Source organism: Pollicipes pollicipes, unplaced genomic scaffold (genome assembly GCF_011947565.3).
Source record: "Pollicipes pollicipes isolate AB1234 unplaced genomic scaffold, Ppol_2.1 Scaffold_6473;HRSCAF=7676_pilon_pilon_pilon, whole genome shotgun sequence".
Taxonomy (NCBI): domain Eukaryota; kingdom Metazoa; phylum Arthropoda; class Thecostraca; order Pollicipedomorpha; family Pollicipedidae; genus Pollicipes; species Pollicipes pollicipes.
Window position 1 is genome coordinate 12,732 of NW_023596881.1, and position 27,497 is coordinate 40,228.

At 49.6% G+C, this 27,497-nt stretch overlaps 1 protein-coding gene and 1 pseudogene across 1 annotated transcript; one reads left to right on the forward strand and one right to left on the reverse strand.

Moving 5' to 3' along the window:
• The first annotated feature begins 1,832 nt into the window (after window positions 1–1,832).
• On the forward strand, window positions 1,833–10,235 carry LOC119106927 (protein disulfide-isomerase A3-like; annotated as a pseudogene).
• A 75-nt stretch (window positions 10,236–10,310) lies between these two features.
• LOC119106929 (U6 snRNA-associated Sm-like protein LSm6) lies at window positions 10,311–14,339 on the reverse strand. Its single transcript, XM_037230277.1, has 3 exons — window positions 14,164–14,339; window positions 11,399–11,506; window positions 10,311–10,577 (listed from the first exon to the last, which is right to left on the reverse strand). Exons 2-3 carry the CDS (start codon window positions 11,499–11,501, stop codon window positions 10,432–10,434), a joined length of 249 nt encoding a protein of 82 aa, XP_037086172.1. The 5' UTR covers window positions 11,502–11,506; window positions 14,164–14,339; the 3' UTR covers window positions 10,311–10,431.
• Window positions 14,340–27,497: the final 13,158 nt, after the last annotated feature.

Genomic DNA, 27,497 nt, shown 5'->3' on the forward strand with positions numbered 1-27,497 from the left:
AACCGCCAAAGAAGATCACCATCGGCGCTCTGAGGTGGCCTCTAAAGGGGCGCCTTCACGTGCCGATCAGAAGAACGTGTACGTCCAGTGACTGCTCCTTTGATCCAACCCTGGATGACTTCTTCACTGCTTATATTAAATAATTTTTTTAAATTTTACAAAGATTAAAAACGTATATTGTGTTTGACCTAAATTAAATGGGCTAAACAGGTGAGGAAATTGGGGGGGAGGTAGGTTGCCGGGCCTTTGGTTCGGCACCCCCAATAATTTGCAAAAATTGACACCCTTGCCTATGTCCCTGACCACAATCGGTCGGTCTAACAAGAACGCTTTCCTGCGATTCTACCCCATTTTAACACGCGCTCGGGTGGGGATCAAATTGCCCCCCCCCCAAAGATTTTTCCAGAATGGTTTCCAAACGACGCGACGTAGCCGCGCCAAATTCTGCATAGCTGTAGACGATTGAGTAGCGGATCGCTTGACATCAAAAGTTTAGATATACCTTAGATAGTCCCTGATCTACGGCAGGATCAAAGTCAGGCCATGGCCTCAGCCAAGGCAATTTCTAGGAAATCGTCCAGTCTGATAAGATAACAGAGTGCTTGACGAAACTATACATCTCTGAGATTCTCTTTTAGGCACCACAAATATTGAATGAGTAAATTACGCCGAACTGAGGTCAGGTATGAAGGTCAGACCAAGGTCAAAACCAACCTGATTTATCACCCTAGGGCTTGCTGTATGGGATAGTTTCTGGTGCTCATTTCGAATTTATTGACGGCAGAAACTGCATTATGCATCTTCCGTTGACTTCTTAGAGGTCAGGACAGGCTATTGACCTGAGATGACCCGGGTCGACATTTGTTTTAGGAATATACTGCCTAGCGTAATCTTTGTCGCTTATTTCAAATGCAAAACTCGGAGCAGTCTTGTATTATCTTGGGCACCATGACCTTCAAAAGGTCAAACAAGGTCTCTGACCTCAAATGGGCTCGTGACCCTTTGCTTAGAAACGGCTGCCTAGGTTCTGGGGGCACCTTGGAGACCAGCCTGGAATTCGACCTTGTTTGGACTTATCTGACCTGAAGGTCATGACCTAAGGAGCTCGAACTTTGACCTAAGTGAGTTAGCGTACAGGTCAAGACACTCTGTGAATTTGGTGTCTCTAGCTTTCTTAGTTCCTGAGATCTCAGGTGGTCAAATTGACCTCCCACCCGAGCGAAGGGTATCTAGCCGGCCACCCGGCGTGTTGGGCGTTTCACAAAAATATGTCTTCATATTACAATGGGCTCGAAATGAGAGATGATTATGCAGCAAAATAATGTTAGAACCAATCAAAGATGAAAGCGTTTTAGTTTGATATCGAGGACGCAAATTAAAGCGACCAAACTCTGCGGAAGAATCAGAGGGGGGGACGGGTATTAAGTTAGGTCAACTGTATCGGCCCAGCTTCCCAGCCGATTTTGGAACGTGTTGCCGCTGTCCGGAGGGCATTGCCCCCAATACAAATCAGTTCCGTCTTACGGACCAATGATATTTGTTGCACCTACTTCTCGCTTAGGAAAATTATTTTCATGTGAAGGGAGCAGGCAATATTTTTTTCACTGCTGATTTTATGCAGCTGGGCCTACTCCACATTCTCTCACGTTCCTATCGTGTTATGGATCACATATGTGGGTGAGCTACGGAACAGCACGCGCGAATCCGGTGAGCCTATCCCGATGCCACGTTGACCAATCAGCAATCGCCAACGAACCAGCAAGCGCCAGGCATAGAGCGATGGTGCGCCGTATTGTCGTTCGTGTCCTGGAGCCGGCCGGCCGTCATTGTCGGTACCGTGGGCATCGTTGACTGATGCGGTTGGCCCGCATTTGAAGACTATAGTATACTAATTGTATCTGCTCTCGAGATCAACGATGCTGAAATATTTACTGTTGTCGATTTTGGTGGGTTATACGCTGGCCGATTCTGTGCTGGAGCTCGTGGACGGCGACTTTGACAGCGTCATTGCTGAGCATGGCACCATCCTGGTTATGTTCTATGCTCCTTGGTAAGTACACCAGCTTTTGCGTATTTCCATGACCATTGTGTATGAAAGCATGGTCGTGGTACATTACTAGGCTGGGTTATTGCAGCAAGGCACTTGTCCATGCAAAGCATGTGTCCAAGTGTCAAGGAGGGCTTGTACTGAAGCAGAGGGGTGGGTAAGGCCTGCCTATAGATATGCTTAATGCTGATAACGGTTATTACGTGCAGTGTCTGCCAGTGGTGATGAGTAGTTTTGCCATGATTCAAAGGGTTAGAGATACCTGGTTTTGAAGGGATTCATTTGGCATAAGTTACCTTGGTCATCATTTCTTTAAAACCTTATTGATATCTTTGAGAAGTTTTGTTTCATGTAGCGCAATGGTGCAATGTTGAGTTGAGTATGCCTGAGGAGAGGGAGTATGTGTGAAGACAGGGTGTGGCACCACAGATTTTGAATTTGGTTGGTGGGGGCAGGATTTTTTCAAGGGACCTGCATAAAATGGGGCCCCTGGGGGCTTCTTGGGCAGTGCCATATTCAAGAAGAGAGGCTTTGAAGGCACATGCCTCTCCATCATATTATTGCATATATCCTAGAAAGAAACAAAAAATATCCAGAGAGGGTCCTGACTCTTGGAAAACATCTTGCTTTCCAAAAACAGGGACTCCTGTAAGGAAAACTGATTCATAGATGGGCCTCCTTATTTGGCTCAAGATGCTTCTGATGCATGAAGAGGCCTTGAAACCTAGTCAAGGGACATTGTTATCCAGAAACAGGGCATTTTGATCTGGAACTGCAGACATCTAATGCATAAAATGGGTGTCCTGTTCCCCACTTCTCTTCAAGAAATAGGCCTCCTGAATATAGAAGATGCCTCTAAACTCAGAACAGGAACTCTGTAGTTTGCAATATAGCCTTTGAGTCAGCAAAATGGCCTCTCAGCATGCCATGGGGCCTACTATCTAGAGCATGGACTACTTTTTTCATAAAGGTGGCATTATAACCCCCAATATGTGCCTGTGATATAGGAGATGGTCTTTTTTGCCTGATTTGTTGGCCTCTTGCTCAATTATGAGGGCCTCCTTGGTCTGAATATAGGTAGTCCTACAGGAGGCTAAAATGCCCTTAGCTTGTGAAATAGGAGCCTCCCAAAAGGTTGGAGGGACAAAAATATACTTTTGCACAGGTGGAGGAATCTGACTCCCTACCCCCCTCCCCCCCCCCCCCTGCGCACTATCCTGGTGAAAAATGAATGTGGGATGCTTTGATGGAATAGATGTCCTGATAAGCAGGACAAAGGTGGTCTGAAGATGTGATTTTTAGCAATTGATTTTTATTCTGGAGGTCTCCTTCACATCTGGAGGTCTCCTTCACAACTGTTTGGACCATTGTTTAGCTGGTGTTACAGTTCATGATGGTTTTAGCCTATATCCCCTCCACCCATCATCAAGTGTTACATTGCCTGTAGGTGAAGTTGAGGGTGTTTTGGTATATAGTCACTTGCATAACAGCTTACAAATATTTTTGCAGCTCTGTGTTTTGAATGCTCTGTCCCGAGATTTGAAGATAGGGACATAACCCACAACAGCATGGAACAGGGCATGTATTCCTGACATAATGTGGTGATTATAGGAATCCCTTGTAATGTTTTTACCATTTTATTACTTGCAGTCTCTTGTCTGTGTACTGCATGATGGTTGGGTAAACACCCAGAGCTGTTGGAAACTCCTAAGGGTGTTGATGTATATATAGTTGTATGTCCAACACTGAGAGGTCTATTAGAACTGGCTAACACATGATGAAGCTGGAGAAGGAACTGGACAATAATTTTGTGCATATAATACTGGTTAATCTATCTGAACACAGTCATGCACTGTGTAAGAATGTTTTTAACTACTTTTGTTTTGGTGGGCCAGAACTTGCTGGATGTTATTCCTTGCCACATATTACAGAAAATTGGTTCTATCCACTGGGACAGGGAATTCTGGCCACCAAAGCTTGAGTAGTTGAAAAAGCAGCCTCACGCCAGCATCAGTATATTGAGTTCAGATAGCCCTAGTCCTGCATTCTTGAAGTGTCCATAATGTTCACCTTGCATTTCAGGTGCGGGCATTGCAAGAAACTTAAGCCCGAGTTTGAGCAGGCAGCTGCAATTCTCCTGACAAATGAGCCACCAGTGGCACTTGCCAAGGTAGGTATGAGCGGGTGCTCCAATTCATTTTCTTGAAGCTGTGACTGAGTGGAAAGTGATTTGAACAGCATCAGACCAGAAATTGGTGTGATGTTTCACACTTCTGGGCTCTGGTACCCTCATGACTCAATGGATAGTCAGGTAAAATTTGCATTTTGCTTTGTTGTTTGTGCATATTGCATAAGAAGTGTGTTGTTCTTCACAAATGACTGGCTGGTCTTAGGATTTGTTTATGCTGGAGCTAATGGCCTCAAAAGCTTCATGGATTGACCAATGGCTTGCTTCCAGAGCATTGCCTTTGAGCTATTGTTTTGTCAGGATGCCACCAAATCATTGAACATTTCAGGTTGATTGCACAGAAGGTGGCAAGGAGACTTGTAATAAGTTTGGGGTGTCCGAGGCTACCCAACAGTGAAGATCTTCAAGAATGGAGAGTTCTCACAGGAGTACAATGGGCCAAGAGAATACAGTAAGTGTGATTCAGATATCTAGATGCATTGTCTGTATCACATATCATCAATCTTTATATTGTGTACCAGCAATATTTATATCATTGTCATGAGTATCTGTATCATTTGTTATCAGTGTATGTATAATTTGTCATCAGCTGATGCATTTATTATTATTATTTGGTATGCATCATCCAGTCTTATGTATTTTATGTGCTGTAAATGTATGGATTGAGCCAGTTTGCAAATCGCATAACTGGTCATGTAGATACAGGCTGGCAGGATGCTATACCTCCTGTGCTAAATGGTAGCCAGTGCTGTCACAGAGCAAATGTGTGTGCGTTGGGGGAGATTCAGTGTTTTGAAGCATCTTCTGCCCATGGCACCATAGGTGACTAGGTGTAATATTGCATTTCTTAAAAGTTGGGGACATGGCTTTTGTTCATCATTGGCGCAGTCCATGTTGGGAGCACGTGATAGCCAAAGCACTTGAGAATGTTGCTTGAATGACTTTTGAAGATCTGGATCACTCATTCAAAAATGACAAAATGTTTAATGATGCTGGAATATTCTGGCCAGCCATCTCTCTGTCCTCTCTCTGTAGATGGATGCATGGGATCATAAAATTGCCATCTGTGTCAACATAGCATAAAATGGACCCCCCCCCCCCCCCCATGGTCAACACACCTTTCAAAACCAAACTACTGGCACCAGCTAGACCAGGCGTTTCAGGAGGTGCCTTGTCACTTCTCATTTTTTTGCTGGAGGCACATGTCCTGCCCAGCATCACTGTGAGCTTTGCTGCTTGATGCCTGTTGCCACACTGAGGATTGTTACAACTTGTGGAATTGTTCATGGGATGACACAGACTGCCTATCAAGACAGCTGTTGTGTGAAAATGCCGGCTGCCAGGGTTGGCCCAGGTCTTGGTGCATGATCATTAGTTTGGAGATTGTTGATGGCTAATTGAGCTTCTCTTTCCTTTCAGATGGTATCGTCAAGTACATGCAGGCCCAGGTCGGCCCTGCCTCTCAGGAGCTGACGGCAGATAACATCGAGAAGTTCCTGGCCAAGGATGAAGTTGGTGTGATAGGTTTCCTGAAGGAAGGCGGCGACCTCAAGTCGGTCTTTGAAAAGGTTCGTGTCACGTAATGTGTCGCCGGCATAAGGGAGGGTGCTCCGGAGAGCTCGTGCTCGTCGAATCGGCCAACGCTGTATGCCCGGGCTCATGCTTGCGTGCTACAGATGGTCTGCCAGTGCTCAGAAGCAGGCATGCGTTTCAGACTACATTGGTCCAACATGTCTTTTGCATCCACTGAACTATGGGCGCCATATAGCCGTAGTCAGCGCGCCCTAAAGCTGAAATCATCAGCATCGCGTCCGCTGCGCTGCATCGTCACCCCGCAGCTGATCTTGGCGACCCATTGTTCGCCTTACTCGCCGTTGCTAGCGGGTGAGCGCGCCGTGCGGACCCGGCGACGTTAACGCCCGCTGCCGGCGCGCCAGGTGTCCGACAAGCTGCGTGAGAAGGTGCGGTTCGGCCACACGAGCGAGGCGTCCCTGCTGAAGCAGTACGGCGAGGACGTGATCGTGCTCTTCCGGCCCAAGCACCTGAAGAACACGTTCGAGGAGAGCAGTGTGCAGACGGACTCGACGGACCGCGCCGAGATCGAGAAGTTCATCAAGGTCAACTAGTGAGTCCGGACGCTGGTGTGCGATGTCGCTCTCTGGGACGGGACAACGTAGGCGTGGCGGGGGAGGGCAGCAGCGGCGGGCGTGCCGTCGGGTGCGCCACGCCCTGTTGTGAAGCTCGGGTGACGTCGGCCGCCCGCTGTTTGTGGACGTCGCCAGTCACGCGATGCGGTGGGCATCGGATGTTATCAGCGAAGGCGGCGGCGATGCGGCGCTCCTGGACTGTAACCGTGTTCTCCGGGACAGGAGCGGTGACGAGGCTCATTGGCGACGTCCTACGTTGCATTGGCAGTATTGCCTCGATGGCTAAGCACCGCGTCGCCGCCGCCCATATGCTCGCGTGCTGCGCAAGCGGGTTCATTGACATTGAGTGGGTCGTTATAACCACTTGCGTGCCTGCCGCGACAGCAGTCGCGTTTCACAGCTGACCCGTTGCCGGCTGGCTTTGTGACGAGGATACCACCTGTGCCGTCACGCGTCCGAGCCGTGGCCTCACCTGATTGCGTTCCGTCTGTTGGTTCGTGTTATTATCCTAGTGTTGGTCCATTTGTCGGGCGTAAGTGTGATTAAAGACGCCATTTTGGAATTCCCGCCATTTCCCCGCCACATCATGCCCAGCTGGCTGCACAAAGCAGTTCTCGCCCCCTCCGCCGCCTCTTTGCTTGTTCGAGACTGGTGAGACAAGTTCTGGCTGGGACGCCAGCTGCCGATGACGCCGCGCCGGCCGTCTGTCTGACCCGCTCCCGTCCCCGCTCCGCCGCAGCCACGGCCTGGCAGGTCACCGCACCACCGAAAACGCCGCCGACTTCAAGGCGCCGCTCATCATCGCCTACTACAACGTCGACTACGTGAAAAACCCTAAAGGTAGGCGGGCCCGCCGCGAGCCGCTCCTGCTCCGCTCGGTCCGTCGCAGGGCTGGCCGCACCGGAAGTGGGCCGCTTCCGGTGCGGCATCCGGCCGCTGACTGGCACCCGTGTTTGGTGTTGCCGGTGCTGACGCGGCATGACTGAGCAGCATCTGATACGGGAGCGTCCGGACGGCAGCGGCGTAGACACCGCCTAGACGCGGCGCGAGGGGAGGGCTGGGGGCTCGGGTGCGCTGGGACTGATGAATAGCCGGCCTGTAAAGGAGGTTCATGGTTAGCACATGCTCGAGTACTTCGTACTTTGCCTGCCGTACAGCACGTGGCGTGTCGTGCGTCGCATTGTGTTATCGTAGTTGGCCGCGTGCGCCCTGCTCACGCGTGGGCGTATGGTCCGTCGCAGTCGTGCCGGGCGCGCGACTGCCGGCCCCGCAGCGCCGCTGACGCCCTGGTGACTCCTCCGGCAGGCACCAACTACTGGCGCAACCGCGTCATGAAGGTGGCCAAGGCGTTCGTGGGCCAGGGCCTGACGTTCGCCGTGTCGCAGCACAACGACTTCCAGCACGAGCTGGAGGAGTACAACCGCGGCTTCGTCAGTGGCGAGAAGCCGGTGATCTGCGCGCGCGACGCCGAGAACAAGAAGTTCGTCATGGAGGAGGAGTTCAGCATGGAGGCGCTGCAGAAGTTCGTCGAGGCGTTCCAGGTAGCTGGGGGCACTGGTGCTGCGGTGGCGGGGAGCTTTGGGCGGGTCGGTGCATTGAAACAGCGTTGGAGATGTGGGGACGACCTGTCTCGGTTTCTGTTAGGCACTTGCATTTGTGTTAATGTAACGCCGTACGGTTTGCCAGTAACAACTGCCTGAATAACGTAACGTCTGGTTCTGTCGCGGCCGTCCAACACCGCACTCGGCGGCCATCGGCCGTCATCAGGCGGATGGCATCAGGGGTTATGGTAGCCATCCGCGGCAGCAGCGACAGTTGATGCCAGTGGCTTGTGGCAACTGCGATGAACCTTTTCATGTCGGTCTGACCAGCTCTAGACCGTGGCGAGCTCCGTGGGCTCTCGTTTGACGCCGAGCTGGCACGTGCCGCGACAGGAGGGCACGCTCACGCCATTCCTGAAGTCGGAGCCGGTGCCGGACAACAGCGGCGGCGGCGGTCGTGACGGTGGCCGTGGCCAAGAACTTCGACGACGTCGTCGTCAACAACGACAAAGACACGCTGATTGAGTTTTACGCGCCCTGGTGCGGCCACTGCAAGAAGCTGGCGCCCGTCTACGACGAACTGGCGGAGAAGGTGGGCTGACGGCCGCCGCCACCGGTCGCGGCGGACTGCCGGGCTGGGTCAGGTCGGTGTTTGTGAACACCGTGCACGTGAGACCCGGGTTCGATTCTCGGCCGTGACTGCTTTATACCAAGGAGGATCATGCCGTCGCTGCACATGAGCGAGGGCTGCGCGGTGTGCGTTGTGAATCCCTCTAGCGAGTGTTGACGTCCCCCGGTTGGAGCTGCGCGGTGGTTGTGCGGTGATGCAGTCTGCGCAGATCGTGCCCGGTATGCTGGTTCTGACTCCTCTATTGCGAAGATCACCAGGGTGATCTTCGCCGGCGATCTGCTCAGTCTCGAAATCCCGTCACTGATACCAGCTGGACCCCGCCTGTGGCGTCTGTGACGCCCGCTGTGCCCCCCCCCCCTCCCCCTGCCATTTGCCTGGCCGTGTCCCCCCCCCCATCGCCTGGCCTGACTGACCTTACTCTGACCTGACCCGCAGTTGAAGGACGAGCCGGAGATCGCCATCGTTAAGATGGACGCCACGGCCAACGACGTGCCGTCCACCTATGACGTGCGCGGCTTCCCCACGCTGTACTTCGCACCCAAGGACAGCAAGAGTAGCCCGAAGAAATACGAGGTGGGTGTGCGACGGACGCCGAGGCCGCGCCGCCGCCGAGACTGGGGTGGGCTCGGAGCTGGGGCTTTAAGCGCTGGACATTGTTTAGCGTACCGCTCTGGGTTTACGTCTGGCAGCTCCTCGAAGTAAAGCGTGGCACGTGTTTGGTGTTTGCCGCGGTTTTAAGAAGGACGAGCCTCGACTTTGCAGAGTATTCAAGTCGGTCTGTGGGTAACCACTGGTCTGATGTGTTCTTCGTTCGGGTGCTGCCATTATCGGCATATCTCGGGGTTTACCTGTGCATGCCAAATTGTGTACGTGCAGCTTAAGTCTTGCGACCGTTTGTCGTGTTTTTTTGTGGTGTTAGTCTTGGCATGCTTGGCCCCCTATCGTTGGTCAGCAACTGTGTAGGGTTATTACAAAGCCAGGTCCTGGGATCTTGGTATCAAGTAATATGTCCTCGCTTGCGGTTGGCGGCTGCAGTACCGGCGGGACTACGAAAGGGTAGTGGCGTTTTAAGATGGAAAAGACCAGGGCCTGAGCGCGTTCAGATTTTGCCGGGTGTGGTGTTCGTCTCCTCGAAAACCAGCGACTGACTGCAGCCCTGAGATGGACTGCAGACTGATCCCGAACAACGCCACCTATCGTCCGGATGGCACGAGTGCGCCCTGCGCGACAGCGCCCTGGCTATGTATTGAGATATTCCATCGCTTTCGAGGCGTGCAACTAACTGGATGCGTCCTTGGCGTCCGCAGGGCGGCAGGGAGATCGACGACTTCGTCAAGTACCTGGCCAAGCACGCCACCAACGAGCTCAAGGGCTACGACAGGACCGGCAAGGCCAAGAAGACCGAGCTTTGAGCGGCGGACTGTCAGCCAGCCTGCAGAGATTCCGCGCGCCTCTCGAGCCGCTTGTGATACATGTTGGGGCCGGGGTGGGCCTGGTGTGTTCGTGTCTCCGCTTCTGGGTCGGCTCCCGCGGCCAGTCACAAAGTTTTCGGCGCTGCGCGTTGTTGCCCGTTCCATTGCGTTCCATCTCTGTGTGAGTGCGTGCGAGTCCGAGTCCCGCTGCACTGTTCAGCACCGGCCTTTATTTTTTATTGATACAAAATATAGTGGACAAAACAGGACTCGCGTGTGTGTGTGTGAGGGGCTGCGGCAGCGCCCCGGCCATCGCGCGTTCGGAACGGCACGTCCGGGGGGGCAGGATGCGCCCGAGAGCGAACACCGCGCCACGCGGCGGATGTCGGCGCGTCTGGAGCCACGCCGTCGTCGCGCTCCGCCAGTTGCGTGTCCATGATGGGGGGATGAGGGTAGCCGCGGAGCTCAGCGTCGCTTCTGCGTGCTGATGTAGAGCACGTTGTTGCCGCGGATGAAGGCGTCGCCGTACTTGTTCTTGAGCTGGCCGTTGTTGTACTCCTCGGTCTGTTCGAGGGCGATGTTCATGTAGCCGTCCAGGCAGGCCAGCACGCCTGCGGGCAAGAACGCCGACGGGTGTCAGGCGCCTGCTCGGAGGGTGGCGGCAGCAGCGGGGTATAGTGCGGTCATCAGGTGCAGTAGGCGCGTGAGGTCTTTGTGGTTGGTAGTGGAATGCTAGTGGCGAGTCATTGCTACAAGCACGAATTCGCCGACGTGCGCGGTTACATCTGGAACACATTTCTTGCGTGAACGAAAAGAGACGCCATGGTTAATCTTACCTCACTTGCGGCTCCTTGACGAGCGATGGACAGATGCCTCACAGTATGTGTACGTGGGACCCCGGAGCCCTGTTTCTCATTGGTTTACGACCCAAGCTCCGCCCGTTGTGGAGGCGCCACAGATACACACCAATGAAGAACGCCTCTAATAACAAATTGGGCGCGAGCAGAATCGGCTGATTCAACAATGGGAGCGTGCAGCGCGCAAGAATCGCGCCGTTGAATGTCATTCGAATAATAGTACATGGGAAGTGATCCGCACCAAATGACAATCATCGATTGCAATATCCACATGGGATCGAGGTCTGTCTAGTTGCCGGACGTACAAGACCGTTATCAGAGCATCGACCGTTGCTAGGCGCTGCCATGTCGACATCGACGACTTACTCGGTAAACACATGCACCTACTTCGCCTCTCGGCCGAGTAAGAACTGGGCTTGGGCCGTGACGTCATAGGTAAGGAAGGGGCTCCCTCCAAAGTAGCTAATGGGTTCCCACTGGCCAATGAAGAACGGGCCCCCGGACGGAGGGCTGTCCGTGTGAAAAGCGATCACTCTGATTCTCGCAACTGCGGCATGACGACGCCACCGACTGACCTCGGTAGTCGATGCCGTTGTTGAGTTTGACGACCACTGGTCGGCCGATGACCTGCTTCAGGAACTCATTGGGCGTCTTTCGCTGTCCTGCCGGCGCGCTCATGGCTGCTGTGCGGAGGAGCACGACAACGTAAACATCACTGGAGGGCCAGCACCACCCAGGCACTGGTACATGAATAGGCATTCTTAAGTCCACAATAACAGCAGCCCACTGCCCACAGCAAGAAAATGAAAGATGTGACTATGCCAGCTAAATTCTGGAAGGCCCACTCAACGCAAACACGGTAATGGCCGACGCTAAATCCTGCCAGCATGTGCCCACATCCGTGAGGGACGCGTGGGGACCGTCGGGAGTGCCTTCCACATCCATGAGAAACGCGTGGGGACCGTCGGGAGTGCATTCAACATCCGTGAGGGACGCGTGGGGACCGTCGGGAGTGCCTTCAGCACCCGTGAGGGACGCGTAGGGACCTTCGGAAATGCCTTCAACATCCGTGAGGGATGCGTGGGGACCGTCGGGAGCGCCTTCACGTCGCAACAGTCCTGGAAGTGAGGCAAGCATACCAGCAGGCACACGGTCGTATGCCCGCCCTCAGGCGCTGCACGCGACGAGAAACGTCTTGGTGGCATGACACGCATCACGGCAAAAAAAAAGTGGGAAATGGTGGTGATTTCGTCATTGAGAGGATATGGTTTAGCCTTCATTGTAATGAACATAAAATAGACAGTCTATGGTCATGCTATGAAAATAAGGCTGGAGAGCATAAATACATATTGGTTTGCAGCTTTGTCAACAGTGGACAAAATATGTTTAGTGCTGCTCATTACAAACAATGTGTAAGCTGAAGAGTTCTGATGATGGGCTCAGACAGACACATACTGTCTATTTAACAGCAAGTTTTTATATCCTGCATGCTGAGTGTGGCTGCAAGGTTGTAGCCTTTTGCACCTCTCCACCAAGGTCGGAACATTGGTTCTGGCTTTGAAACTCTGAGAAACCTGGTCTCAACAACATTTTAAAGATTTGATCCAAACCTTATGGAGGGATGGATTTCTGTGATCTGAGCTAACACAGAGCAGGTCTTGTGTGAGCCTTGATCCCTACCATCCCATTGTGCAATTCCAGGTAAACAGCAGAATTTCATGGCAAAAATTAAGGAGAGTCTTCCACATTTGTAAAGGTTTTGAATTGAGCTAGCTGTCTTGAACACCTTTAGGGGCTATTCACAATCCTGCCCTTCTTAAGACCTAAGTTCCTCCAGTTCCTGAGCCACATGCCTACAAAAATGGGGAAGATATTTCACACAGCATTTCAGAATGTTGACATTCATGACATGATAATAATGCCATTCAAATTCTCCCATTCCATTAGCCATGTGCTGCTCCAGGTCAGTAAAATATGATGTCAGGGGCATTCATGAGTGCAACATCCATATGTAACCCATCACCATCAGTTGGCTCTCAATCAATGTTGTACCAGGTATGATGACACAATCAAACCATAACACAATGAGGAGCATACAAGCTAAATGGAGAATTGTGCTGTCTAAAGCAGTCTTTTCCACTTTAAAAGTACATAACTAGTTATAATAGAGATTATGTTATCTTATCTGATGTTTGCTTTGGAATCTTAAACATGCAACATTCCTTTTAACTTGCTGTGACACTCTGCACAGTCTGTCCTGTCCTCTGACATAATCTGACCTTCAAGGATGCTGCTGCTAGCTACTAGCCTTAGGTCTTGCTCTCAGGGACAAACAGCAGTACCTGAAGCAACTCTGTAGGTAACTCACTACACCAGGGGTGGGAAATCAGAAGGCAGGTGCTGTAAACAATGGAGCCACTGGGACAGGAATTTTGGGTGAATGACACAAATAAACTTATTTTTGAAACAATTAATGGGACCTGTCTGGTCTACTGATATTTCACAACAATTAATTATATTTTATAGCTGCTGGAGATCAACAGCAAGAGCTGAATTGGTCCACTTATTGCTATCAGATATCAATGAAATGTGTCAGAAGTCTGAGTCAGACCGGTACACCTCCAGCTATACACACCAGCAAGCATTTATGTGAATCAATTCAGGTTAATGTGAGCTATAAATAGAGAAACAATGTTGGAGTATGGCTAGTGCATTGTGGCACTGCTATGGTCTGCTTATGTTTTGTATATTACTTTTATATCTGGTGATTTGTGTTAAGCATTTGGGTTTCTGTCTCAAAAGAACTGTTTTTATACATGAGACTGCCTTTTTCCATGCCTTATTTACACAAGTGACACATGTTCAGTTGACCTGAGCATTCAACATTACCTACATGCATTGAAGGTCCACAAACTTCTGCACTGCACAGATAACTTTGAGAGACTAAGACATTTTTCTCTGTTCATAGGATGGACATTGACATGGACAAGCACACTTGTTGTCACATGGCACAGAATATAATATCAGAGCCTTAAGTCAAATCATTCCAAAAATCTCACAAATTTGGAGGTACATACCTGTTAAATGATCCACTCAGACAGGTGCAAACCGTTTTTTAGATTGATGTGCCCTTGTTAACACTTCTTTTGACACAGAACATGTAGATACCTGATACAGTGAACAGAATATAACATAAACTCATGCACTGCACGACATATACAATCATATGCAAGGCATCAAGTTAAAAAAATTGCGCTAACACAGTTCAATCAAAGATGAATTTCTGGAGACGTGACAAAAGTAAAATGCTCGAATCAGCTTGTCACAATTATTCACTTACTGCTTCTCAACCAACGACTGCAGTCAATGTGACAAAAGGGAGGGTCCGGTTCTCTTCACTCGTTAAGAGCCTGAATGAACGGACTAAGCACTGTTCAACACCTCCCAAACGGATCAGGCACAACGGTCTTACGTTTTACGGAAAGTATTAAACTTACGCTGAGTGGTACAAGGCTGAGTGGTAGAGCATGTACCACCATTGGCTCGAGTGCGCCGAGAACCCAGACAAAGAATGAAGTACATCGATCTAAAGTACTGCTGAAAAGCCTCACACAGATTTTACTGGTATTGATATGCGCTTCGGGAAATATCAGGGTTCTCTTTAATTGTCGCATGACAAGGAAAAAACTTTTTGAGTAGTAATTTTTCACAATTAAAGATACAGGGTACCTTACGACACGCTGCAAAGTACGGCGTGTCTCGACGCACGTATGCTTCGCGCAGGACTCTGATTTCTAGCCCGTGGCGTCATCAGCTCGCCTCGCGTAACTCGAGGCACTGTGTAGGGTAGGAATGGGCATTTCAGCAGCTAGAAATAACGCTGAATTTTTTCACTACCCGCAGTAGTCGAGAGTCGCCAGCTAAACATACGGGAGAGTATCTAGAGGGGGAGGGGTCATGGAGTCATGGCGCCCTTGGCCCCATGAGGTTTTGGCGCCCTTCCTTGGCTTCGGGATTCTTCGGGACACCAAGCAGACTACGTCGGGCCTCAACACCTTTGGCTTAGAGTCATTAAATCCAGGTTCACCGTAATCTGTTAACCTGGCACTACGACAAAACCTTGGGTAATTTTTTCTTATACGAAGGGGCACGATAACCTTTCCTTGGGGGCGCCTGTAACGTTATGCTTTATCGCCGTCCCGCGGTGCGCGAATAACAGTGATGAATGCAGGCAGTCTTCGTACTGGTACGTGTCAACTCAGTGTCTATTTGGGAACACCGCGCCTAGTTCGGCGCCCCGACCTAAACAGCCCAACCTCTCGCACGCCAGTGTGTGCACAGCTGTCTTCTACCACGCGACCGGTCGGTGCTGCGATCTGGCCGGCCACAGTCAGCGTAATCTCTAGTTACCTCATCGCTCATGAGATATCGCCAGGTGTACGGGCCACACTTCGCACGCCACACGTCACCGTACATAAGTTGTATTTTCCAGAAGCATCCAGATTTAGGGACAACACAAAGAGCCCCAAACCTTCCCTTCCAATAGTGAACTAACTCCAGAAGCGTTGGAATGTCTGTGCCTCGCCATTGATGAGATCCTATATCGGGCCCATCCGGCGGAGAGACTCCAAAGACCTTATTTGTTGGCGCCGTAGACTTTATTTTGAAGAGTCACTCTTCTCTAGGGTCACCACAAATAGCTCAAACCTTTCATTTTCAAGTGAATACAGGTTTCGGGGGGCGCTCCAAATGAGCCAAAAATCTTTATTTTCGCGAGGAACAAATTCCGACCCCTCGAAACTGCCACGCCGAGCGTCGGTGATTTTCTTCTTTTTCATGATTGTGATTCCTTACCGGCAGTCACCTTTTTGAGGCACGCAAAAATCGTATGTGATAAATATCCTCAGGTACAGTAACAGATAATGCACGTTCACCACGGCAAAACTGCGCGTGCCCCCGGACACATTTGGTTGGGCACTGGCCTGAACAAACAAATGCGGATGCAAAAGTTCGAGACACACGAGATGGCATTTGTTCTTGACAGCTTCGCCGCTGGAAACAGCAACCACGTATTTCGATTCATGCCGTCATAGCAATGCAAGACGTTGCGTGCCGGTGGTGCAATGTATATCGGATATCCGTGGGCTGTGGATATCTGCGAACCCGAGGCATGGCTGGAGTTACATTCCTCAGTTCGAGTTCCAGCATTTTGTTCAAACTCCTTGATGATGCTAAACCATGCAGTGCAAAATTTGTTTTTTTCCGTAACACAAAGCATTCTGCATATGGTAGTTAGGTGGTCCTGTGTTTTACTGCAAAGCCTATCACATCAAAAGTATACGCATTTCAACATGCTCTGCCGCTTTCCGTTGCAACCACAAGTATGTTAGACATTGTGTCATGCGATGTCATTTGAGTCACCGCGACTTGGAATTCGTGTGCAAGCTGCTGCTTTCGCTTTCAACTATTCATTGCAAGATCAGTGATATACAAAGTCAAATTTTGTTCTTGTTTCGACGTACGTAAGTAAACGATGGCTACTCATTTGAGCCGCGTTGTCGTGCCTGACGTCGTTTTTATTTAGGAGCTATCATTAACCCGTTATGTCATATATTTTCCAAATTGCTGAGCTAAGAATGAAAGGGTTCATCAGTCTCTGGAAAAATGGACGCGCGCCATATACATATCCACCTACTCTGCCTTTTCTACCATGATGCGCAGAGGAAGATAGTTTCCGGATTTGAAAATAGGAATCTGAAAATGAAGTGGTCAAAATTTGGAAAACTCCCTGAGAGGGAGGGAACCAAGATCCAGGGGCACCACAGTGAGGCGTGCCCCTCCCCCCCCCCCCCTGACGAAATCCTGGATCCGCCCCGTGAACACAAGCCAGGCAAATCTTGTATTCGGCCAACAGTCAGCATCGATGGAAGTTGGCATTGTTTTTATATGATGCTCAGGGACAGCCAGGCCGGTATTTCGTGACATATTACGAACTGGCCGAGTTCTTCGGTCATTCCGCCCGAACATGATTCTCTCACGCACGTTTGCGCAGCGTGCTGCTATTCCTTGTTTGTCTCCATATTTCACCCGGCCGTCAACTGTGTTGTACCATGCAAGAAGTTCACGGCATTATTGCATTTGAGCCCAATACACCGTTGCAGACAAAAAGCTAACCAGTATACATGAAGAGCACAATTCGCCGCACTTCGGTGGCAAGCTAACAGCACGACACAAGTGTGTTTCTGCTCTGTATTTGGTGTAGTTGATTACATTGAGCAGGAAACGGATCGAACGGATAACATCAAATGCTAACACACGTCTACAGCGCAGTGACCAGCATATCAGAGACATATTGAGAACTCTGCTGGACCCATTTTGACGAGATCCCGACATTAAGTGGTTCCAATACCAGGGACACCGAAATCTCGCTTTGCACAGGGGCTTTATTATGGAGGAGCCGGGACAGCAGGCGGCAGATTCCTTACGAAGGAGTCCGGTACAAGAGGCGGAAGGTTCATTACGCAAGGGCCTGGTATAGGAGGCGGGAGGCTCATTACGCAGCAGCCGGGTACAGGAGGTGGGATGTTCATTACCGAGGAGCCGGGTACTTTCAGTACAGGACAGTGCGGGGTACGGGAAGCGGGAGGCAAGCCTTCCCGAATACTGCCGATGTTCCACAATACGTCCATGGCGATGCATGAGCAGAGTGGTATCAAATGCCGTATGCCGTCCCTGGCCCAACTTCCCCAAATTCATTCATGCGATGTCGTCACCTTCCTCTTCCTTTTTCGTTTTATTAGGTGATTTTTGAGGAATAAACTGGTGTAAAACAAGTGGTCTTTCAGCTAGAGCAAAGTCAAGTAAGGATGAAAATATTAGTGTCTGACATGCTGTGAAATACTGAATAGCAAAGACCATCAACAACAAACGCCACAATGTGAGCTGCCTGTTCAATGCTAGCCGACTGCCGACATATACGGTTGTCATCACACCATCAAGCTCTAAACAGCACTTCGCCGCGTCTCATCAGGTGCGAGCATTCCTGCCTTTTGTGTGCAAAAATCCGTGCGTCTCATCGCTGGCGAACACAACATGTGGTCTTTTTCGGCTTTGAACAGCATACTCACGGTGGTAATCAGATTGTGCCTCCATGTGGAATCTTTGGCATAATAGGTCCCATCCATGCACTCTTCTCCCCCCCCCCCCCCTCCCTCCCGCTCTCTCCCTCTGTCTGTCTGCCTGTCTATTTCTCTCTGTCTCTCCCCCCCCCCCCTTCTCCCTCTCTCTCTCTCTCTCTCTCTCTCTCTCTCTCTCTCTCTCTCTCTCTCTCTCTCTCTCTCCCTCTCTCTCTCTCTCTCTCTCTCTCGGTTGCAGTTGGCTGCCATTCGGCTGCTCAGGAGCCGGTTACAGTTGGCTACCGCTCGCGCAGCGCCATCAGTAGTCGACAGCGATGGCCTGACCACCGGCTGGTTACACTTGGCTGTCGCTTGCACGACACCATCAGTAGCCGACAGCGACGGTCTGACGACGGCGCGAGCATAGCATGAGGACGCCGGAGAAGACGAAGTCGATGATCTCGACGACGGTGAGGATGGAGAGGCCGAGGGTGATGCCGAGAGAGCCGCCCACCTCGCCCACCAGCGCCGGCAGCTCGTAAGCCCACTTCTCCTCCTGCAGCACCAGCTCCTGTCGGTAGGACTGAGGTCAGGCAGAGGTCAGACGCAGCGACCCGACGTCAGGAGCGGGACTGGCTGGCGGCTGGTGGTGCAGCCTCACCCTCCCCACCCACATCGGTGCGGCAGCGGAAACGACGCGGAGGCACTGACCCCTGAGGGCATGTCGTGCCATGCCATGCTTAAGCACGTGAAATGAGTCGCCAACTGAGGCGCTTTCCACAGATTGGCTGAAATGCTGCTCGGAGTCGTCGAAACAAGGGTGAAAAAAATTTCAAGAGCTTGGAGTCACTCTCAATGACGGTTTTCGCCATTTGCTGTTGGCGATTATTCTAGCTGGATGAAATGAGGTGACGTGAAAGGCGCCCCCTCCCCCTCCAACTTTCCACGCAAAAGTTTTAGAACCATTATATAAATGCCATGGCCTACAACAAAAGCTCACTTATTCCATCCTCACTCGTATAACCCTCGAAACCCCCTTCCGATTCCACCCACCTTGCTGGTGTAGAAAAGGCGTAGCGAGGCTGTGACTAGCATGAACGGCATCCTCACCGTCTTGACCTCCACCGTCGAGAAGTGGACAGCATCACAGCGAGGCGGGCACCGCAGGTAGCAGTCGTCCACGTGATCCGTATCCTGCCGACCGGGCGGCGGGTCACACCACCGACCAAGCAGCGGAGGCGCTATCCTGCCGACCGGGCGGCGTGTCACACCACCGACCAAGCAGCGGAGGCGCTATCCTGCCGACCGGGCGGCGGGTCACACCACCGACCAAGCAGCGGAGGTGTGGCAGCGGCAGGGTAATCTGATCTTTGCTATTGTTCTGGTCTGGTTATATGAACAGTTATTGATTTGTGCGAGTCAACTGCATTGGGTTGTGCCTCTTCTGTTCTGGTCTTACATATATATATATATATATATATATATATATATATATATATATATATATATATATATATATATATATATGGGGAATATATCATGTATGTGTGTGTGTATGTGTGTTTGTGCGCGCGCACGTGTGTGTGAGCGTGTGTGTGTGTGTGTGTGTGTGTGTGTGTGTGTGTGTGTGTGTGTGTGTGTGTGTGTGTGTGTATGTGTGTGTGTGTATGTGTGTGTGTATGTGTGTGTGTGTGTGTGCATGTGTGTGTGTGTGTGTGTGTGTGTGTGTGTGTGTATGTGTGTGTATGTAATGATTGCATAATACTTCGTAGATTCTTTCAACCAGTGCTTCATGGCATACTAGATAGCAATTAGTCGCAGCGTAAGAGCTCTCAGTGCCAAAGGACTAACAAAACCTAGTTTTCCTTGCGTTTCTCGTAATCCTTCGTTATCTGCAGCTTTGCTACCCAGGCGTAAAACATTCTGTCCAGGGCTAGCGGAAATTGGGACGAGCTGGCAACTGGTGATCACAAATTAGATATAAAAAGCTAAGTTCGCGGGGTGAGGTGGATCATGTGTCGGTCAACTGCGATAGGCAAGGGGACGGCATCACCGCTCCAGCGGCATCTACACCGTCGACAGCTCGGCAGGTCGACTACAGGGCGCCCGATGCGACACCAGACTTTCCAAGTTAAGCGATGGTAGCGATATCTCTAGTGAATTCACACTGGGAGCCAATCGCCCTAAAACGTACAGAGACTACCGAAACGAGCAACAGAAAAGCTACGCAATAACGAGAAAAGATCTACTTCCGGCTGATGCATTTTACCAGCTAGGTGTAAAATGTTTCGTCCAGGGTTAGGAGAAATGGGGCGAGCTTGCAACCGGCGACCGTAAATTAAATGTAGTCTACTCTGAAAACCATAGCATGCACAATGCATGAAATGCATTTAAGCATCGATAAAAATGATATAAGGGTACCACGGAGTGCACAGCTAGCCTGCCGAAGAGCAAAATGCAGGCTCCGTGATACCTTCGAAATAGCAACGCCTGAAAGATATCGCTTTCTTAAAACGATGATATCTCTGACGTCTCCAATCAAAGCGCCGCGTTTATTACTAAGAACACTGACATAAACTCACAAATATAGTATTGAAGAGCACTCTTACAGGCTTCAAATGATACATTCATGATGATGGCAATGGCAATGATAATGATAATGATGAATGATAATGATAATAGTAATGATAATGATATCAGAGCGCCCAGTGTTGATGTCAATCACATCATATGTAAAATATTGATCCGCATCAAGCTCATAAATCAGGAAGGCCATTCGTGATTTATGTCATGGGAAGTTGCAAAGGAAAGACCCTTTGCATTGTTGACTTGTACAGACAACGTACCCCTTACAACTCCAATCGCATGGTTTGTTCAAGTAGACGTTTTTATACGCGCATCGGACGTGCGTACATAACCCCGGGCCATAAACCGCGCCTCTGACGAAGTCGCATCTTTGCTCAACGCGTCATACTGAGGGATCACTGTGACGTCATTTTTTGTCACCGCTACCAATTGCTATTGACGCTGTACATAAACCGGCATCTGCGAACACTGCTTCTTCTTCCATCTCCCGTCTGGTTACGCCGGGCATTATTTTTACAGCAGAGAACCCAGGGCATGTTTGTTGTACGCTGAATTGATTTTCATGCAGTTTACCTTTGCCGAATTTGTATACGATTAGGTGTTCATCGACAGAAGGCCTCTTGTGATGCACGTTTGACGCGCGTCAAAAAACCGGTGGGGGCAAGCCATCAGAATATGAGGCGACCACCGAGTCAAGACGCCACGTTTCTATGACTGTGGGTTGCAGCCAAAGATATTTGGCCGGGTCGGGTCTGACAACTTGGCTCATTCAAACACAAGGTACTTTACAATGTGTACAATATTTGTAACTCGTTACACGGCCCGCTCGCAAAAACGCTACGGCAAACGGTTCATTTGAAATCAGCTGATGGAGCAACCATGCCAGTAACATGAGAGTGATTGTTAGTTTATACGCGACTCGCTCGCACGGTAGGGGCAGATAGGCTCGGTGAATACTCTGTGGGGAGCGAGACCATGTGTGGTGCGGCGGGCAGCGTGGTCGGGCGCAGCCCGTGAAGACTTCATTCAGCGACTGAATTCCACTGGCTCGTATGTTTTGTACTGCTTTAGCCCTTAGCTATGACACATTCAAACGTATAATGAGCGGTATGCGCAAAAGGTCAGGGTGAGGTGAGGATGACCTGCAAAAACGTGCGTGGATGCCTTGTTTACGCTTTTTGGCATGTCGCTTCTGCACGTCAGCAGCGTTGATTTCAGGTTTGGCAGTACGACCTACACTTTTGCCAGTGCGAACCACGATTTACCGGCACAGCCCACACTTTTGCAGGTATAACCCACACATTTGCCGGCACAGCCCACACTTTTGCAGGTATAACCCACACATTTGCCGGTATAACCCACACGCTTGCCGGTATAACCCACACTTTTGCCGGTATAACCCACACATTTGCCGGTATAACCCATACTTTTGCAGGTACAACCCACACTTTTGCCAGTAAGACCCACAATTTACCGGCACAGTTCACACATTTGCCGGTATAACCCTCACTTTTGCAGGTACAACCCACACTTTTGCGGATACGATTGTTCGTTTTATCCTTAGTCAGTTTTACCTGGTATTATGCTGCGACGTTCAGCTTTATTGGCGATTGGAGAGATTTATGTTTTCGTAATTCAGATACAATGGTGGTGAGCGTATGTGCTTTTATCGACTCATGCAAGGAATATTTGTGTAAAGGAACCTACTCTTGTCCCCCTCTAATGGTACAAGTAAGGTACGACCTCGGTATCATCTCCCTGACCGTCGTTTTCGGGGGTCAAATTGCACCAAAACGCGATGCCCACCCGGTGCGTGTCGTTTTTAACCATTAATGCGGCCCGGGGCTCCGAGGAAAGACAGATAGCTTAGCAAAAGAGGAATTTGCAATTTTGTTGTTCAAGGAATTAGGGTTACGTAAAGCCCTAGAGTGTATTCAGTTGCACGCGTAACCCTTCCCACATGAGCTTTCAATGTTGCAGAGTTATGACGTTAAGTGATGGTATATTCTTTGCCCCACGGGATGTATTTCAGAAGCATCGTTCGTAACTTGATGTCTGCTACACCCGAAATTTTGTATTGAGGAGGTCGAACAAAATCGAGAATTTTTTTAGATACCCTGGCACTCATCCTGCTAACCTCAATGGTTTGGATGTCCGCAATATCTACAAGCCTCCCTTCGGCGTAAAATTCGCATTCTGGAATATCGTACTCCATTTTGTGACTGAATGAGCACACCATTGCGTTATACATCAGATTCAACGCCATCCACATCAGACAACAATATATGCTTCTTAACCCTTCACGTTCCTTGCCTGACCGTACGCTAGTTTCGCCTTCTCTCACCCCCTCCCCCTCCCCCAACCCAACCTAGTGCGTCAAGTATCGACCTGTTCGTGGTCCGTTACCGAGTGACACCGATGCTCGAGAACCTTCCTACCGGAAGCCCATTAAGTAGAATCTCATGAATAATCGCACCAAAAAGTCTGCACATCTTCGTGGGAGTGTAGCTCAGACATTTGAGGGTTTTAGGTGTTAAGAAGGGCAGGGCTGTGAACTGCACCGAATGATCTTGAAGACGGCTATTTTGATTCAAAATCCATGGAAATGTAAATACCCTGACCAGTGTAGAAGCACTTCCTCGGATTTCAACGCGACAAGTTTTTTCATGCAATACAATCCTTTTTGTCTCCCATGGCAGTCGTGACGCGGAGTTTTCGCACTTCAGCTGTTAAAGACGGCGCATAATGTAACGCTCGTGACGTTTCTGATTATTCCTCTCCAATCTCATTTACACAAACGGACCTCGGTGGGTGTGGCTGACGTTTCATGTGAAGTTACAGGCTGGGAAAAAACTTGCATGGATTTGAGTGATGGGCATAAACGAAAAATTTTCAATTCGTGCTGCCCAGCCAGGCCGTGCGCGGCCTGAAAGGTGGTGCTGCCCGGCCCGGCCTTTGCGCGGCCTGAAAGGTGGTGCTGCGCGGCCGGGCCGTTGCGCGGCCTGAAAGACGATTGATTTGCAAACACTGTTCGCAACTTGATGCGGTTTTAGTAGCATGTTTCGCAATGCCCGCGAAGTTATCCTGTAAGTTTTTGTAAGCATGCAAGCGTAATGGACACAAGCTCCTCGGTTGATCGTTGCAATCAAGAATCTTAACGAGTTCAGTGATTGCGATGCGCGGTATTGTTACGCCCGGCCATACCATGTTACCCATGGCCAGCCAGTTTTAACAAATGGGATTCGTGATGATATCGCGCAAGCCGCACAACGGTGAATGTTTGCCTGCTTTTTGCATGTGTTTATGTTCGTCGGCCCAAAGCCGTCTATGGTATGACTAGCACGGCTTTGCGTCATCGACATGTGGCACTACATTTTAAAAGCCTAGTTATCATAGCTAAGTGCTCAAATGCTTGAACTTAAATACCAGATCAGTTATAAAATGTAAATACTCCACAAAGCAAATAGATTCTTATGGCAGACGGACAGCTCTCGAACGCATTAACCAAATCCATTAGTATGATGTCCCAAAGGTGTCTAGTTTCATTATCTTACCTTCGACTTAATCTACATGATGGCAATTGGTAACTCCAACTTTTATTATCACATGTCTCGTCAGCCGCTGTGCCAGATGTCTTACTGGTGTGACTTGCGCAGCATCGTGCGCGGTAACACATCACGACTGGGTCCCGACCTCCAGGCCGCCTGCGCACACCGTTGCTCTCTGTCACTGTCGTTTTATTCAAAGGTAATAATACTTGCGAGCTATCGACGCGTGAAGCGGAACTCTAGGGTGCCGACCGTCCTTTATCACAGCCGAGGGTGGGACTGTGGTTGATTATGGTCAACTTTTGGCGTTTTCGAAATGGTGAAAAAAATGCTCTTTGTCCACCGCGAGCAGACAATTTTCAGCGTGCTTACGCGCTACAATTTGACAGCGTGGACTGTGCGCATCGCCGCCGCAACCAATCTCCATCGGATGGACCGCTGGGGCGCCGGAAGATTCCTTGAACACCTGTTCTGAACTAACAAACGCGCGATGCTGAAAATAAACTCGACTCCTCTGCACATAAGTACGGAGGATGGTAACCACGCATTGAGCATTAAGAAAGGGCAATTCTGTTTTAGCGCCGTTTGTGGTGGTCAAATGACAAATTCGTCCTGCCTACCCAAAAGGCTGTCCTGTCACCGCCTGTTGTATTAGTATTCACACAACGTTTCCTCCAGCTAACTTTCCTACCGCCTTCAGGTGTTATGGAGGCCTGATAAGGAGTGGATGATGCTTGTCTTTAAGCCATCTATGCGTCACAGCCGAATTCCTTTCTTGCCATTGCTAGGATTCGAACTAGGGTCTCCTAATACGAACCGGTGTCCCGCCACCTGAGCTAAGCGTAAAATACTTGTCTTCTTGTCTTCCCCGGTAAGCCCAGCTGGAAGAGCGTAATACCAATCTTTTCGTGAAGTTTTTCAGAAGGAAGCGACCAGTGCAGTGGTCGGTAGTGCACTGGCTGTGAACGCTTTTGTCAGAAGCGAAAATAGCGTCGGCCACTGCAGTAATAACGCAGAATTCCCGCCTGCGTTTCCTCAAGATGGAGCATAACATCAGCTAGGCATGCCATGACTGCCACCTCAAGATCAACTTCGGTATAAACATCAAAAGATGGCATTAGCGTTTGGACATGCATAAAACCGTATGCTGATCAGGTATGATCCGGCATGCTTGCAAACTCGTTAATGGTTTGTCCTCTGCTGAACCTTGAAACCTCGTACGCGTTCTGGGATGTTGTGACTTTATTCCAGAACTATCCACCGTTCCTGCGCCTTTTGTGAGATGTTGTGCCTTTATTCCAGAATTACCAAGACGCGTGTGTGTTTTCCACCAGGACGCGTCCATGCGTTGCACAATGTGAGCCTCTCTGGGATTGTGGGGACAGTGACCCACGCTCTGACAGTTGTGGGGAATGTGTTCCAGGCGTTCACACGGTGTCTTGTCGAATGTGATTTTGGATTGATTCTGGATTGCTCATTGCTCTGCAAATGTCTGTTTTCCTCCAAAACAATAGCCAAACATATCTAACCTTTTCAGCTAAAAATTCGTAGTTACATTTAATCAGAAAATTAGGTGACCAACCCCCTTAACACATAACATGCACGCACATTTAACATCGGCAGCCTGCAGAAGCAGCAAGCCAGACTCAGCCCGCCTGCAGTAAAGCGGATTCAACAAAACCGAAAAGCTCACGGGTTAATGCTGGCTCGGGCACAAAGGGTTCATGGAACCGGTTCACACTGGAATGTTTACCGACCTGCTCGCTTACTTACTTCCTCTGCAGCCTGGCACGCCACTGACAGTCGTGGCGCCACAAACCACATTCGTGCCTCCTATCCTCGGACTGTTCTTTATTCAGGGTAAAGCTGCGCGTGTGGCAGTGAAGTAATAAAACGCTCCAAGCTCATATCTCTCAAACTAATGAAAATAGAATGCTGCTTGTACTTGCAAACGATGTAAAACGATGTTGCCACTTGTTGACTACGATCTTGATTACCAGGTGACGAAAAATTTGGGCGTGACCATTTTTTAATAAAAAATGGAACACTTCAAACTGTGATTTTTGTTACAGAATGAAAGGGCATGGTCCATTTAGTGTGTAGATAAAACGGCAATTGTTTCTGTGCATGTAAAATGTTTCTACAGCAATTGCAAAATCTACATCAAGCGCGGCCTATGGGTGTTTTGTTCGAATAACTTGGAAACTATACATGTGTCAATTTGTTAAGTTACATCATCGTGTTCGCCGGCCGATTACACGTCTAAATACGTATCATACAATAAGATTGCGTCACTTGAAACATGCAGCATTCTTGATGCGCGCAAATGTTTATGGTTTTGTTTCTGAGACCCGCTGCGTTTGAAAGAAGATTACACGTGCAAACGATACACATTGCTGGAACAAACATTCAGTGCCGTTGTTGTCAATGTGCATGTGCACACAAATCTCGCCGCGGCCACTTTGCTGTGAAAAAGTCAAAATTCAGAACCGGATGTTTTGTCGTCTCAAATGAGGGCCGGTAGCCAATTCAGCGCGAGTGCGAAGCGGATGCATGTTCTGTGCCGGTTGACGCGTGTTGCACGAGATGGCCATTTTTCAACATAATTTTACGTTGGTTGTACCTAACTGAAAACCTATCGGCATTGGCCAGTTAATGTCACACGATAGCACGGGATGGCAGTTGTGCGTCAAAACAGGTGTGACGCAACACCTGTGCAGAATTGGAAAACGGCCGTTTTTTATAGTAAAAGGTTCCAAGCTCATATGTCTCGAACCAGTGAAAATAGAAAGCTGCTTTTACTTGCAAGCGATGTAAAACGATGTTATCAGTTTTTGAATACATTTTTGATCGCCTGGTGATGAGGAAAAAATTTGGGTGTGACCATTTCTTTCGAAAAAAATTAAAATTTTCAAAATGCGATTGTTTGTTTCAAAATGAAAGGGCATGGTCTATTTAGTGTGTGAATGAAGCGGCAAATGATTCTGTGCATGCAAAAAGCTTCCACAGCAGTTGCAAAATCTACATCAATCGCGGCTTGTGCGTGCTTTTTGACATAACTTAAAAACTATGGATGTGATAATTTTTTTCAAATTACACCATCGTATTTGAAATGCGATTATGCGTCTAATGACTTATAATACAATAAGACTGCATCAATTAAAACATGCAGCATGTTTGATACGCCCAAACTTTCATGGTTTTCTTTCTGAATCCTTCTTCCTTGGAAAGAAGATTGCACGTGGAAATGATGCACAACAAAGAAGCAGACATTCAGTGCCGTTGTTGCCACACGCAAGTGAACAGAAATCCCGCCGCGGCCACTTTGTTGCGAAAAAAGTCAAAATTCAGAAACCGATGTTTTTCGTCTCAAATAAGGGCCAGTAGCAAATTCAGCGCGAGTACGAGGCGGATGCCTGTCGTGT

Excerpts from the sequence above, each read along its gene's own strand:
- LOC119106929 (XM_037230277.1), bottom strand. The coding sequence starts at position 11,501 with ATGAGCGCGCCGGCAGGACAGCGAAAGACGCCCAATGAGTTCCTGAAG. Across the intron at positions 10,578-11,398 it reads CAACGGCATCGACTACCGAG|GCGTGCTGGCCTGCCTGGAC; the intron begins GTCAGTCGGTGG and ends TCTTGCCCGCAG.